Genomic DNA, 14969 nt, shown 5'->3' with positions numbered 1-14969 from the left:
CAGCTTGCAGTTGACTTTCTTCTCTTTTATGTATGATGCAACTCTCCAAACTATACATCACGATGGGCAGGAGATAAGTCTTAAACATGGTCTGTTTAGCCGTCTGAAGAATTCCCTTGTCCCATACTATGTTCCGTATTTGATGGAAGAAGTTGGATCCTTTTTGCACCCTGTTCAACTTTCATCATTTGATATTGTACTTCTCAGATATTTAAAAGTATTCATACATTCAATCTTCTCTCCATTGAGGGTGAGGTTATAAGGTGTATTTGTCCTGCTAACTTTCATTACCACTGTTTTGATCTTGCTCACAGTTAACTTACATTCTTTAAACTTGGTGTTCCAAAGATCCAGTCCCCTCCTAACATCTCCCTAACCGAGCTTGATAGCTGCAGTCGCTAAGTGTGGCCAGTATCCAGTATTTGGGAGATAGTGGGTTTGAACCCCAATGTTGGCAGCCCTGAAGGTGGTTTTCCGTGGTTTCCCATTTTTACACCAGGCAAATGCTGGAGCTGTACCGCTTCCTTTCCAGTCCTAGCCCTTTCCTGTCCCATCGTCGCCCTAAAACCTATCTGTGTCGATGCAACGTAAAGCCCATAGAAAAAAAAAAAAAAAAAACAACATCTCTCTGTTCCTCCCCAAATGGCAAAAACAAATGCAGTAAGATTTTCCTTATCTATTTCTTTGAGTTCCTTTATAATAGTACCCATGAATGAAATGGCAAGCAATGGAGAAAGAGAACTCTCTTGGTGGACACCTCTTCATGTTTAAACCACTGAGATCTACACCCTCCTGTGCGAACCATGTGACCTTGCCGCGGTGGGGAGGCTTGCGTGTCCCAATGATGCAGATAGCCGAGCCGCAGGTGCAACCATATCGGATGGGTATCTGTTGAGAGACTAACGAATGGTTCGTCGAAAGGGGGGTAGCAGCCTTTCGGTAGTTGTAAGGGCGGCAGTCTAGATGATTGACTGATACGGCCTTGTAATAATACTCAACATGGCTTAGCTGTGTTGATACTGCTACACGGCTGAAAGCAACGGGAAACTACAGCCGTAACTACCTCCCGAGGACATGCAGCTCTCTCTGTATGAAGGATGTACTGATGATGGCTTCCTCCCGGGTAAAATATTCCGGAGGTAAACTAGTCCCCCATTCGGATCTCCGGGTGGAGACTACACGAGAGGGGGCGATCATCAGGAAGATTGATACTGACATTCTGCGAGTCGGAGCGTGGAATGTTAGAAGTTTGAATCGTTGTGGTAGGTTAGAGAATCTGAAAAGGGAGATGGATAGGCTAAAGTTAGATGTAGTTGGTATAAGTGAAGTACGTTGGCAGGAAGAACAGGATGTTTGGTCAGGCGACTACCGAATTATCAACACGAAATCAAACAGGGGAAATGCAGGAGTTGGTTTAATAATGAATAAGAAAATAGGGCAGCGGATAAGCTACTACGACCAGCATAGTGAAAGAATTATTGTCGCCAAGATAGACACCAAACCAATGCCCACCACAATAGTGCAGGTCTATATGCCTACTAGTTCAGCGGATGACGAAGAAATTGAAAGAATATATGAGGAGATAGAAGATTTAATACAATATGTCAAAGGTGACGAGAATCTAATTGTGATGGGAGACTGGAATGCAGTGGTAGGCCAAGGAAGAGAAGGTAGCACAGTAGGAGAATTTGGATTGGGACAAAGGAACGAAAGAGGAAGTCGGCTGGTTGATTTCTGCACTGATCATAATTTAGTCCTCGCCAATACTTGGTTCAAACACCACAAACGACGGCTGTATACGTGGACGAGACCTGGAGACACTGGAAGGTATCAAATTGACTTCATTATGATTAGGCAGAGATTCAGAAACCAGGTGTTGGATTGCAAAACTTTCCCAGGAGCAGACGTGGACTCTGACCACAACTTGTTGGTCATGAAATGCCATCTGAAGTTGAAGAAATTGAAGAAAGGAAAGAATGCAAAAAGATGGGATCTAGACAAGTTGAAAGAAAAGAGTGTGAGGGATTGTTTCAAGGAACATGTTGCACAAGGACTAAATGAAAAGGCCGAAGGAAACACAGTAGAGGAAGAGTGGAGAGTCATGAAAAATGAAGTCAGTAGGGCATCTGAAGAAATGTTAGGAAGGAAGAAAAGATCAACTAAGAATCAGTGGATCACTCAGGAGATAATAGACCTGATTGATGAACGACGAAAATACAAGAATGCTAGAAATGAAGAGGGCAGAAAAGAATACAGGCAATTAAAGAATGAAGTGGATAGAAAGTGCAAGGTAGCTAAGGAAGAATGGCTGAAGGAGAAGTGCAAGGATGTCAAAGGCTGTATGGTCCTGGGAAAGGTAGATGCTGCATACAGGAAAATCAAGGAAACCTTTGGAGAAAGGAAATCTAGATGCATCAATATTAAGAGCTCAGATGGAAAGCCACTTCTAGGGAAAGAAGACAAAGCAGAAAGATAGCAGGAGCATATCCAACAGTTGTACCAAGGTAACGATGTAGATAATTTGGTTCTGGAACATGAAGAGGCTGTTGATGCTGATGAAATGGGAGACCCAATTTTGAGGTCAGAGTTTGACAGAGCTGTGAGTGACCTAAATAGGAACAAGGCACCTGGAATTGATGATATTCCCTCTGAATTACTGACTGCCTTAGGAGAAACCAGCATGGTAAGGTTATTTCATTTAGTGTGCAAGATGTATGAGACAGGAGAAGTCCCATCCGATTTTTGGCAGAATGTTGTTATACCTATTCCCAAGAAAGCCGGTGCTGACAGGTGTGAAAACTACCGCACCATTAGTTTAGTATCTCATGCCTGCAAAATTTTAACACGTATTATTTACAGAAGAATGGAGAAACAAGTTGAAGCTGAGTTGGGGAAGATCAATTTGGCTTCAGAAGAAATGTAGGAACACGTGAAGCAATCCTGACTTTACGTCTGATCTTAGAGGATCGAATCAAGAAGAACAAGCCCACGTACATGGCATTCGTAGATCTAGAAAAGGCATTCGATAATGTTGATTGGACCAGGCTATTTATGATTCTGAAGATGATAGGGATCAGATACCGAGAACGAAGAATTATCTACAACCTGTATAAAAATCAGTCTGCAGTGATAAGAATTGAGGGCCTTGAAAAAGAAGCAGCAATCCAGAAAGGAGTGAGGCAAGGCTGCAGTTTGTCCCCTCTCCTTTTCAATGTTTACATAGAACAGGCAGTAAAGGAAATCAAAGAGAAATTTGGAAAGGGAATCACAGTCCAAGGAGAGGAAATCAAAACCTTGAGATTTGCCGATGATATTGTTATTTTATCTGAGACTGCACAAGATCTCGAGAAGTTGCTGAATGGTATGGATGAAGTCTTAGGTAAGGAGTACAAGATGAAAATAAATAAGTCCAAAACAAAAGTAATGGAGTGCAGTCGTACGAAGGCAGGTGATGTAGGAAATATTAGATTAGGAAACGAAGTCTTAAAGGAAGTAGATGAATATTGTTACTTGGGTAGTAAAATAACTAACAATGGCAGAAGTAAGGAGGACATAAAATGCAGACTAGCACAAGCAAGGAAGAGCTTTCTTAAGAAAAGAAATTTGCTCACTTCAAACATTGATATCGGAATTAGAAAGATGTTTTTGAAGACTTTTGTGTGGAGCGTTGCATTGTATGGAAGTGAAACATGGACGATAACTAGCTCAGAAAGAAAGAGAATAGAAGCTTTTGAAATGTGGTGTTACAGAAGAATGCTGAAGGTGAGATGGATAGATCGAATCATGAATGAAGAGATACTGAATCGAATTGGTGAGAGGAGATCGATTTGGCTAAATTTGACGAAAAGAAGAGATAGAATGATAGGACACATCTTAAGACACCCAGGACTTGTTCAGTTGGTTTTTGAAGGAAGTGTAGGTGGCAAGAATGGTAGGGGTAGACCAAGGTATGAATATGACAAACAGATTAGAGCAGATGTAGGATATAATAGTTACGTAGAAATGAAAAGGTTAGCACAGGATAGGGTGGCATGGACTGCTGCATCAAACCAGTCTATGGACTGATGACTCAAACACAACACAGAGATCTACACTACCTACTTACCTACCTATTTACTCTGCATCGGTCGAAACTGGCTTGAAACTGCTAGGAGCTGAATCTGGGCCTCTCAGACTAGAGAAACAAAGTGTAAAACGCATGTCCCCAAAGCAGAGGGACAATAACGTAGAGCAGAGGTTTATTAACATAAGCTTAGCAAGAAAGAACAAGTAAAATGGGGAAACACAGTGAGTTGAATACTCACATACATAGTCTGTGAAGATATATCAATTGCAATCGAGTCGTTTGACTCATTAAATAAGATCTCATGAAATTTTACACTGTCGCAACAGAGGTATCATGAAAAGTGATACAATTATATTCAATCATTACCAGACAGGGTAATTAAAACGTGATCCAAAGTATTTCTTTCCTAGAGACCAGATGTCATAAAGAGGTGAAAGTAGCAGCTTTCACACAAGAAAAATATTATCATGGCTTCCCAGATAAAGTCAAGGCTTTTTAAAAAGAAACATGGCTCCCAACAATCTCCATGAGACTGTATCCCCAGAAATAAAAAAACGCCAGTGAAGCAATGCTGGCAGAAAAGAAAACAAATATGGAACACAAGGAGGTTAAAAGGAGTTGCCATAGTTATGGAAACAAATAAACATGAGTCAAATGAAAGGTAAAATCCCAAAATAAGCATGTAAATTGGCTAAGCAATCCGGAAACAATAGCGAGAAAAGATAAAAATAATGATAAAAGCAAACATCCATAAGATACTGAAAAATAACACAGGTCCAATAACCATACTACACCCACACACACACTCAGAGACCAAATATGCGAAGCAGAATGAATAAATAATATAATATCAAGACACGTCACAATAAGAATTGTAATAGCATGACAAGAATCAGTCGATGGCTCATGAGCTTGATCTGAGAGCACAGATCAGATATCTGGGTCGCTGCAAATAGGCCTGGCTCACCCAGTCGACACCATAACAAAAATAACTTACACGCCGCAAGACACGCATTCATATTGCACATCAAGGTGAACATGAATCGTACAGCATCAGCGTTAAACTATATTACAGAACATAAGCTCAAGTCAGACGTCAAAGCCAAAGAGAAATGAAAGATTTCCAATCAGAAACCACAAACAAACTCATCACACACACGAAACAATTGGATCAGTGCTACCTTTTGCTCAACATAGAAATGAAAACATAATAAGTAGACATGAAGAAAAAGGAAAGGACACTGAAATAAGTCTGCAGCAAATAAATAAAAGAATAATACACAGAACAGGGATCTCTCAGTAAACAAAACCAGCATAACAATGGCAAGCCAAGGAAGGAAAAATAAGATAAATACCTGGAGAATGAAGAGACTGAAGAAATCAATTGCAATGATTCTAAGTAATCATATTCTGACTCTAAACTGAGAGAGCCATACAAGGTAAAGTATGAATATTTTTGAAATACCATTTATACGAGATAAAAATTATCTCGTAGACTAACGTCTCCATCTTTTTTATCCAAGCCTTGTCTGACTCGTTGGCTGAATGGTCAGCATACTGGCCTTCGGTTCAGAGGGTCCCGGGTTCGCCTCCCGGCCGGGTTGAGAATTTTAACCTTCATTGGTTAATTCTAATGGCCTGGGGGCTCGGTGTTTGTGCTGTTCCCAACATCTCTGCAACTCACACACCACACACAATACTATCCTCCACCACAATAACACGCAGTTACCTACATATGGCAGATGCCGCCCACCCTCATCAGAGGGTCTGCCTAAGGGCTGCACTCAGCTAGAAATAGCCATATGGAATTATTATTATTATTATCCAAGCCATTATTATCCCCAGATCAGAGATCATATGAATCAAAGATAAGCTAGAAAGATGCTTTGGCAATCCTCCGTTACATGAGGTGCCATCTTTCTAATAGGGATGAACTACACGTCAAGTTAGGTATAGAGAATACTTGCCAGTCACAACTGACTGATCTATGACATTGTAAAGAATGCGATATCAGTAAAGTAAGATATGAAGGTAATGAGGTGTGGCACAGATCTTCCATCTCCTACTTGCAAACTAGTGCTTCTGGGATGTTATGTTTTTCCAAACATTCCCATATTTTTCCTCTCTCCACCGCCATATGCTTTTTCCAAATCCAAAAACACTATTATCCAGTCCTTCCCTTTTTGCCAAAATGTTCCTATTAGCTGCCTGAGTGAAAAAATTACGTCTGTGGTTCCTCTATTCCTAAATCCATATTGTTCCTCTTCAAATTGATCTTCCATTATTTCTCTCAGTCTCTGTTCTATAATCTTCTCCATTATCTTAAAGCAATGTGCCAGAAGCGTGATGCCTCTAATAGGTGCACTTCATTCTTAAAAACAATGGTATTATATAATTCCTTCTTCCCAGTCATCTGGCAACTTGTTCTCTTTCCATATACTCCCAGTGTTCAATGTAGCCACTGTATTCCACAGATTCCAGCTGCCTTAATCATGTCTGCTGTTAGTTCATCTGCTCTTGCTGACTTTCCACTTTCCATTTTCTTCAGAGCATTAACTGGAGGTTGGTGCATTACATTAGAGGATTTTATTTCGGGGTTTACTCCCTTAGACTTTGAGGATCCTTCCTCTTTCCACAAGGCAGTGGACTTTTGAGGCCTGAATTATTTTTGTAAAATTACAATATATTCCTGGTAGACATTTGAAAAATGAACATTAAAACTAGGATCATGCAATTTCTTCTTGAAAGTGATAATGAAGGGGACTCAGAAATAATTGATAATAGTATTAGGAGTGATAGTGAGTCAAGAGGAAGTTCAAGAACAGGTAAACATATGGAATGAAGGGATTGAAAAATGGGGAATGAAAATTAATAAGGAAAGGAACAAAACTGTTGTTCTTACATGAGGATCAAGGAATGTAAAAGGAGGTGTAACAGTTCAGGGGGTACCACCAGAGGTAATAAGAACAGTATCTTGGGAGTATGATATCAGAAGATGGAAGAATGACACAAGAGATAAAAATTGTGTACAAGAACTTCTTTCTACCAATCTTAACGTATGGGGCTGAAACTTCGGTAATGACCAAAGCAGAGGAAAGTAAAACCCAGGCAAGTTAGATGAAATTCGTAAGAAGTATGCTGGCCAAGACAAGACAGGACTGAATAAAAAAATACAGTAATACGGGCTACACTAGGTGTATGCAAATTGGGAGAGGAGGACAGTCGACCTCTTGTGTCAGCATGAATAATGCACAGTTCAGAAGACATCACATTGAAAAGTCCTTTGAAAAGTGGTCAAAAGTAGTCAGGTGTACGGTGCGTTGCTTGTGAACACTCTGGAAATGTTTTCTGTTTGAGCAGTACCATGCTCTCACCATAACACGAGTACAGCTCGGTGTGCACCAACACCAGGTCACAAGTTGCTTCACCTCTTCACATGGCCAAAGATCCCAGCAACTAATAGTACTCACTCTCTACTGGAGCTTCACAGAACTATGTCATCAGCAAAAAGCATGTACCATGAGGACTGTTCTCTGCACATCCATCACCCAAGAGAAAGGTAATATATTAATGAAATTCTGTCAATTGCTTACCTGTTTTTACACTGGCTAAATGACTTGATCAGGGTAGACAATATTACTCTAGGTATCGTTGGAACATCAGTTGCTTCAACTTTGCCATGTGTTTCAATGAACAGTAAAGTGAGATCCAAATGACTGAGCAGCTCAAGACAGACCTAATAAAAATAACATATCTCAGTTTATTAGTAAGAAATTTAATTTTCCTTTCCTATTAATACAGGTTATGCGTGAATGGAACAAGAAATGCCAACCAACTATCAAGATCGGTAGAAATATTAAACTCAACTGCCTTGCTTTTGCGGACGATTTAGCATTACTTGCAAATACAATAGAAGAGGCTAAATTTCAAATTGAACAACTAGAAATTATAGCTAAAAAAATGGGATTACAAATTTCATTTGAAAAAACAGAAATGATGCCAACTTTTAAAGTTGATTTACCAGTTATTCAGCTGAACAGTAATAAAGAGATTAAAATTGTTCAGAAATTCAAATATCTTGGGGAAATAATAACATGGAACACAAATGAAAAAGAAGCAATAGAACACAGAACAACTAAATTTAAACAAGCACAAAGACTTACCTGGCCAACCTATAAAAAAAAATCTCTTTCGATAAACGCTAAGCTGAAACACTATAATTCCATAGTTAAACCAGAGGCAACCTATGCTAGTGAAACTTTATTCAAATTAAATGTAAAATCTACAACAGACAAATTACAGAAAACTGAGAGAAGAATTCTTAGAACAATTATTAATAAAAAACACCAAGTTGATGGACAGTGGAGATTGTTGCCTAACAACATTGTCTATCGTGAATGTGAATCAATAATATCTACAATGCGTAAAAGAAGAATTTCCTTTTTCTGTCACATATCAAGATTAGCAGACACCAGGATATTGAAACAACTATTCGATTACTTTTTGAAGAATAAAATCAATAATAATTGGTTCAAAGAAGTTCAGGACGATTTGGAAGAATTGGGTATAACTCGGCAACAAATCAAAGACAGAAAAGAGAAGAGGATTTTGAAGAACAAAAGCATAAGTCTCAAACTAAAAGCAGTTGAACGGAAACAATATACTATATCGGACACACAAAGGGCTTCCAGGTCGGAGAGGATGAAAAAGTTCTGGGAGAAGAAGAAGAAGAAATTAACTCAAATGTATTGATTTCAGTGCTCCAATGTGGGCGTAAAATATGTAAATAATAAATAAATACAGTTTCTTTCAGAAAGTAATAATTTGAAAAGACATATTCAAGTCGATGTATCCAGTGAATGTTCTGATACATAGATATCAACATATTATTTAAAGTATTTGGTAGGAAAAAAATTAATATGATTAGAAAAAAAAGGAGGGATGACAAATCTAGATTTTGAAACAGAGGAGAAACTGGAAATGTATAGGGCCTCTCTACCTCTTAGTCCTGTTTCTTGGTCAGGAGGAGAAAGCAGATATAAAATCATAATTCTCCAGATAATTTCCAAGTGTTTTAGCTTCAAAGGAACCAGCGAAGAATAACACCCACGGTATCCGCTGCCTGTCTTAAAAGGCAACTAAAAGGGACCCCAGGGGTTCTCAACTTGGGAACATGGGTTGGTAAAAACGGGGCCCTAAGCTGAGTCCTGACATTGCTTCCACTTACTTGTGCCCTATCCGACCTCACTTGGTCAAATTTTGTTCTTTTATGACCCTAACAGTATTACATTGGGAGGCCTAGAGAGTCTTGCCCTTGGTGGCCCTTGCCTTTCTTTGGCTGATACCTTCATTTTTTGAAGTGGTGGGCCCCTTCCATATTTTTCCTCTGATTAGTGTTACTAGAGGATGGTTGCCAAGTTGAACTTCTACTTAAAACAATAATCACCATCCCTACCTTGATTAATAAGATTTTGACGACAGGTATTTTACATGCTTTAAAGATGATTTCTACAAATTTTGAAGAGCATTCTTTATTAAACAGAAGCACCCCCTGTGGTTATGGGCAATAACATAACATCCTTGGTTTTCCCTGTCGTAAGAGGCAACAAAAAAGGATCCCACTAGCTCTTAACTCGGGAGCGTACGATAACAATCGCGGAGACCTTAGCTGAGTCCTGGCATTGCTTCCACTTCCTTGTGCGGAGATCCTTGAGGAGTGAGATTTAAACTTTTATATAGAGTTTATTAAAGGCTAACCAAAAAGCCTGTTCCAAACTGGGGAATATTTTTTGTCACTCCCTTTCCTGGTATACCTTTGTACAGTCTGTACCCTTGAGATTCCAATGCATCCTGATCGATGTTTCTAATTTCCTGTAATCCCATAATGAGAATCTTGTGCTGGTCCATTATGAATTCCCTTCTACAAATTGGGAAATTAAAAGTGATAAAGCTAATAAAATGTATATCATAACTAATCCACATGCTCCTACCAATGATAAGAATAATTCTTTAAAAGACCGTGTAGAGGTAGAAAACTATTGGGATCTACTCCACGATATCCTAAATAACTATGTTAAAATATTAATTGGAGATTTTAATGCCCAACTAGGAAGAGAACGTGGATATTGTGATGTAACTGGTAAATGGACTGCTCAGAAGAGAACAAAAAAAAAATAATAAAAAAAAAATTCAAAAACTCATTGATCTTTGCAGGAATCATGTCTAATATCAAAATCTATATAATATTTGAAGAGAAAACCACAGAAACTCAAAACGTAGAAACATTCTGATTGCACTAAAGGGAAAGGCAATTTGGTCATGTATTTGTGGATAAATTTTATCACAAAGAAATTTATAATGTCAGGGCTCTTTGAGGAACAGACATAGGCTCAGATCATTATGTAGTTAAAATTAAAATCAAATTAACTCCCCAAAGAAGACTACAACAACAAGCCTATAAACCAAAAAAAAAAAAAAAAAAAAAAAAAAAGATCCTACACTGCTATATAAAAATTAAAATAATCAAAAAGCAACAGAAAAAAATTGAAATCACAGATAATATAGATGACCTGACTGATGACTGCAGTAGAATCAGCCCCAATAAAGCCTTATTAAAAAACCAGCGGTGGAATAATGAATGTGATCATATGATTGAGAAAAGCACAAAGCATGGTTATTGCACCAGTCCCAAAAATCTGAAGCATCTTTTCAAAATTTAGTTAAACAGCAGAAAGATACAACTAAAACCTTAAAAAGAATAAAAAGACAGTATCTTACAGAAACTCTGAACTCAATTGAAGAAGAAATCAAAATATCACATTCATAGAATTATTACACAATTAAAAAAAAAAGTATGAAGCCCTAATCTTATTATTATAAGATGGAAAGGGTGAATTAGCCCACAAGAATCACGGCAATCCACAAATCCTGGCTAAGTATTTCAAAACACTCCTAAATTGTGAAGAACCAACAGAATTCCTTCACTTAGATGTCAATAAACTGATAACAACCCCAGCAGAGAATATAAACCCTCCTAAAATTAAGGAAGTTTACACAGTACTGAATGACATGAAGAATTTTAAAGCACCTGGAGAAGATCAGACCTTTGCAGAAATTTGGAAATATACTGGAAGTTCAGCAATAATTGCCATTCACTAACAACTAGTCAACATCTGGATTACAGAAAAATTCCCAGAACATTCGACAACAGCCATTATCCATTTACTACAGAAAAAGGGGGACAAAACAGAGCCTAATAACTACCAAGGGATTTCACTCCTGGACATTACTCATAAAACTGTCGCTAGAACTATTCTCAACAGAATTAAATTACAACTTGACAATGAACTAGGAGAATATCGAGCAGGTTTCAGGCCTTGGAGGAGTTGCCCTGACCAAATTATGAGCCTCAAGCTGATAACGGATTACAACAGAAAAAGAAATAGAGATATGGTGATAACATTTACAAAGTATCAACTCCAAGAAGGCCTATGATTTTATTCACAGGAAACCTTTATTAAAAATTTTATGACACATGGGATTACATCCTAAATTAATAAATATGATAAAATTGACTCTTACAGAGACTAAATCAAAAGTAAAGTGTTTAGAGGCGAATTAACAGACCCATTCAAAGTAACTAATGGGTTACGGCAGGTTGATGGCTTATCACCATTAGGCCCACTATTTAATTGTGCACTAGAAATTGGTAACATGAGACCCTCCAAATATTAAAATAGGTAGGAAAATCCAAACAAATTCCCTTGGTTTTGCAGATGACATGGTGTTACTAGCCAAAGATTTAGATGAAGAAAAAACTCAAATATCACAGCTTCACATCATTGGAAATAAAATTGGCCTTAAAATATCATTTGAGAAAACAGAAAATATGCTCCAAAAACCAACACCATTAAAAGAAATACATATTAACGGTACTAAAATTAAAATTGTAACACAATTCAAATATCTAGTGAGTTAATAACAAATAATTTAAATGAAAAACTTTCAATTCAGATAAGGGCAAACATTATCTAAGGCACAAAAATTAACATGGGAAACAAAATGCTTATCCATTAATGCAAAAATCAAACATTACAAAACAGTCATAAAGCCAGAAGCCACATATGCCGCAGAAACATTATTCTATCTAAACAATTAAAAACTGACAGATTACAGAAGATCGAAAGACGAATTGGAAGAACTTGTATCAATAAAAGCTATCAAAAAGATGGGCAATAGTGAATAGTACCTAAGAATGTTGTATATCATAAATTAGAACCCATTACTAATACCATGCGCAAGAAATGACTAGGGTACTTTGGCCACATCCTGAGAATGCCAGATTCGTGACTTCTGAAACAGCTAGTGGAGTACAATCTTGCTTCAAAAAACACTACAATTGGATGGAGATGGATAAAAGAAATTAGGGAGGATTTAAAAGAAACTGGCCTTACACCAGATGGCACTATGGATAGGAAAAAAGTAAACACAACACTTAAAAATATGACTTTCCACTTTACACTCAAAAAGAAAATTCCAACTAGAATATTCTCTACACAGGAGGGGCAAGAATATCAATACGTATGAAGAAGTGTGGGCAATTGATTATAAAAAAGCTTTTGACTCAGTGGAGATTTGGGCAATCATGAAAGCACTTCAAAATGCCATGATAAACTCAGGGTATATAAAGCTCCTGGAAATAATCACCAGGGCCCGGATTTCAATGACATGTCACCTTTTAATTGGTGTGTCATAGAAGTTGCTAAGTTATATACAAATCCTGTTCATGGCCCCCAGATTACAGAAATGCGTATTTATTAAGTAATTTTTTCGTCATTTTCTTGAAGTATTTGATTTTTAGGTCATTTTTTTAACTTTTTGCATCATTATTTTGTCATTTTTAATTATTTTATTTTTCTTATTGGTTATTTTTAAATAAGCCAACGGCTGTAACCGTGTTGAAACACCGGATCCCGTGAGATCTCCGAAGTTAAGCAACACTGGGCGTGGTCAAGATTTGGATGGGTTGCCACACGCTGTTGGTAGGGGGTACGGGAATGGAGGAGCGGAAAGGAACTGGCCACCCTACCGTACGTAAACTCCGGCTCAGGCACACCTCTGCGGAGGCTCGGACCTGCCTTCGGGCAGAATACACCTTTACCTTTTATTTTTAAATAAGAATCCACGTTTTATGTTATCAACCAACCAGTTCCTATATCTTGACGTACTTGAAGGTTTACGTGAAGGTTCATCTTCAAAAGTTTCTGCACTCGGTTGTGAGCTGAGTGCTTAGCTTTGTACGTCCCTCACCTTTGTGTCTTAACAGAAGGTGAGAGCTAAGCTATTCTTGGGTGACCTTCAGACAAGGGCTAAGCCTTTATCAGTTCACCAGGGAAGTGTGTTCACAGTGTGACGTCAGCAGCAAGGTATTTCTGCCAGTGTACTCTATTTCCTTGTTCCTTCAGGTCAATTTTAGTTATACAGTTTGTAGATGTCAGTTGTGTGTAACCATTTCGAGTGCGTGTTAAAATGCCAAAGGTAAAAACATCCAAGGCAGGTCATTTGAGAAAAAATTGTCTCTGAATTCGGGGAAGATACCTTTCTAAAGATGGTGAAATACTATTCTGTAAAGTGTGTGAATTGAAAGTGGCAACAGCAAAAAGATTCACTGTTCAACAGCACGTCTGTCGCGACAAACATGTGCGCGGTATTCAGAATATGAGCAGAAAGAAAAAGTACTCAACAGTTACTCATGCAAAACGCATCATCAAGCAGAGGTACAACCTCAGCCTTTTTTAATGAACTGTGTGAAGTTTTTGTGACAGCAAATATTCCTCTTCATAAACTAACTTTTCCTAAATTAAGGCAGTTCCTAGCACGGTATACAGGTCATTCCATTCCGGACGAATCTACGCTAAGGAAAAATTACATACCGCTCTGCTATGAAAAAACACTTCAAAGAATACGGGAAAGAACAAGCGGAAAGAAGCTTTTTGTCTCAGCAGACGAAACTACTGATGTTGAAGGTCGTTACGTAGCTAATGTAATAGTAGGAACCCTGGAAATAGATAATCCCGGAGCAATATTTTTGCTAACTTCTGAAGTCCTGCAATCTGTCAATCATTCTACAATATGTTGAATGTTTGACAGGGCCATGGTTCTGCTGTGGCCTGACGGTGTGAGGTACGATGACGTTTTACTTTTCATGACCAATGCCGCGCCTTACATATTTAAAGCTGGTAAAGCTATCAAAGCATTTTATTCAAGAATGGTGCATGTAACTTGTCTAGCTCATGCTTTCCACAGAGTGGCAGAAGACGTGAGGGAGAATTTTCCTGACATTGATAGACTTGTGTCGCAGGTAAAAAAGGTATTTATCAAGGCCCCATCGCGCAGGAAACTCTTTAAGTAACTAGCTTCCGATATCCCGCTACCTCCACAGCCTGTAGTCACACGTTGGGGTACGTGGATCAATGCGTGCGAGTACTATGGCGACAACTTTTTAGCAATGAAGCGAGTGACAGGGCCGCTTCACACTAGGTGACAGGAATCGGCGACCAGATAGATAGATAGATAGATAGATAAAGAATGGGTGAACCCTGCCTCCGCAGGACTCCACACGTAGGTCTGTGAAATGTGAGCCAAGGTATCAATGTCTAGTGCTTGCAAGAGCCTCGCACTCACATAACACATGCGCGGAGGTCTCTTCCTCCCTACCGCATCTTCTACACATCAGATCCTGACTGATTTTCATGATGTGTAGGTGTCTCTGTAAGGTATTGTGGCCTGTCAACAGTCCAACTACCATTCGCATTCTGGTCCTATTCAAATTTACCAGGACCTTTTTATAACTTTGGTTAGGCCCTTTGATAAGTTCACGTGCCTGCCTTGCTATAGTTAACCT

At 38.5% G+C, this 14969-nt stretch overlaps 1 protein-coding gene across 1 annotated transcript in view; it reads right to left on the bottom strand.

The window, feature by feature from the left end:
• Positions 1-14969, bottom strand: part of LOC136885577 (FIGNL1-interacting regulator of recombination and mitosis) — a 127075-nt gene that overhangs the window by 71208 nt on the left and 40898 nt on the right. The window contains exon 4 of the mRNA XM_067158269.2: positions 7660-7802. Within this exon, the coding sequence (XP_067014370.2) occupies positions 7660-7802 (143 nt within the window). The remainder of the gene's footprint in view (positions 1-7659; positions 7803-14969) is intronic.

Source organism: Anabrus simplex, chromosome 1, assembly GCF_040414725.1.
Source record: "Anabrus simplex isolate iqAnaSimp1 chromosome 1, ASM4041472v1, whole genome shotgun sequence".
NCBI lineage: Eukaryota > Metazoa > Arthropoda > Insecta > Orthoptera > Tettigoniidae > Anabrus > Anabrus simplex.
This window is presented reverse-complemented; position numbering and strand designations above follow the sequence as displayed.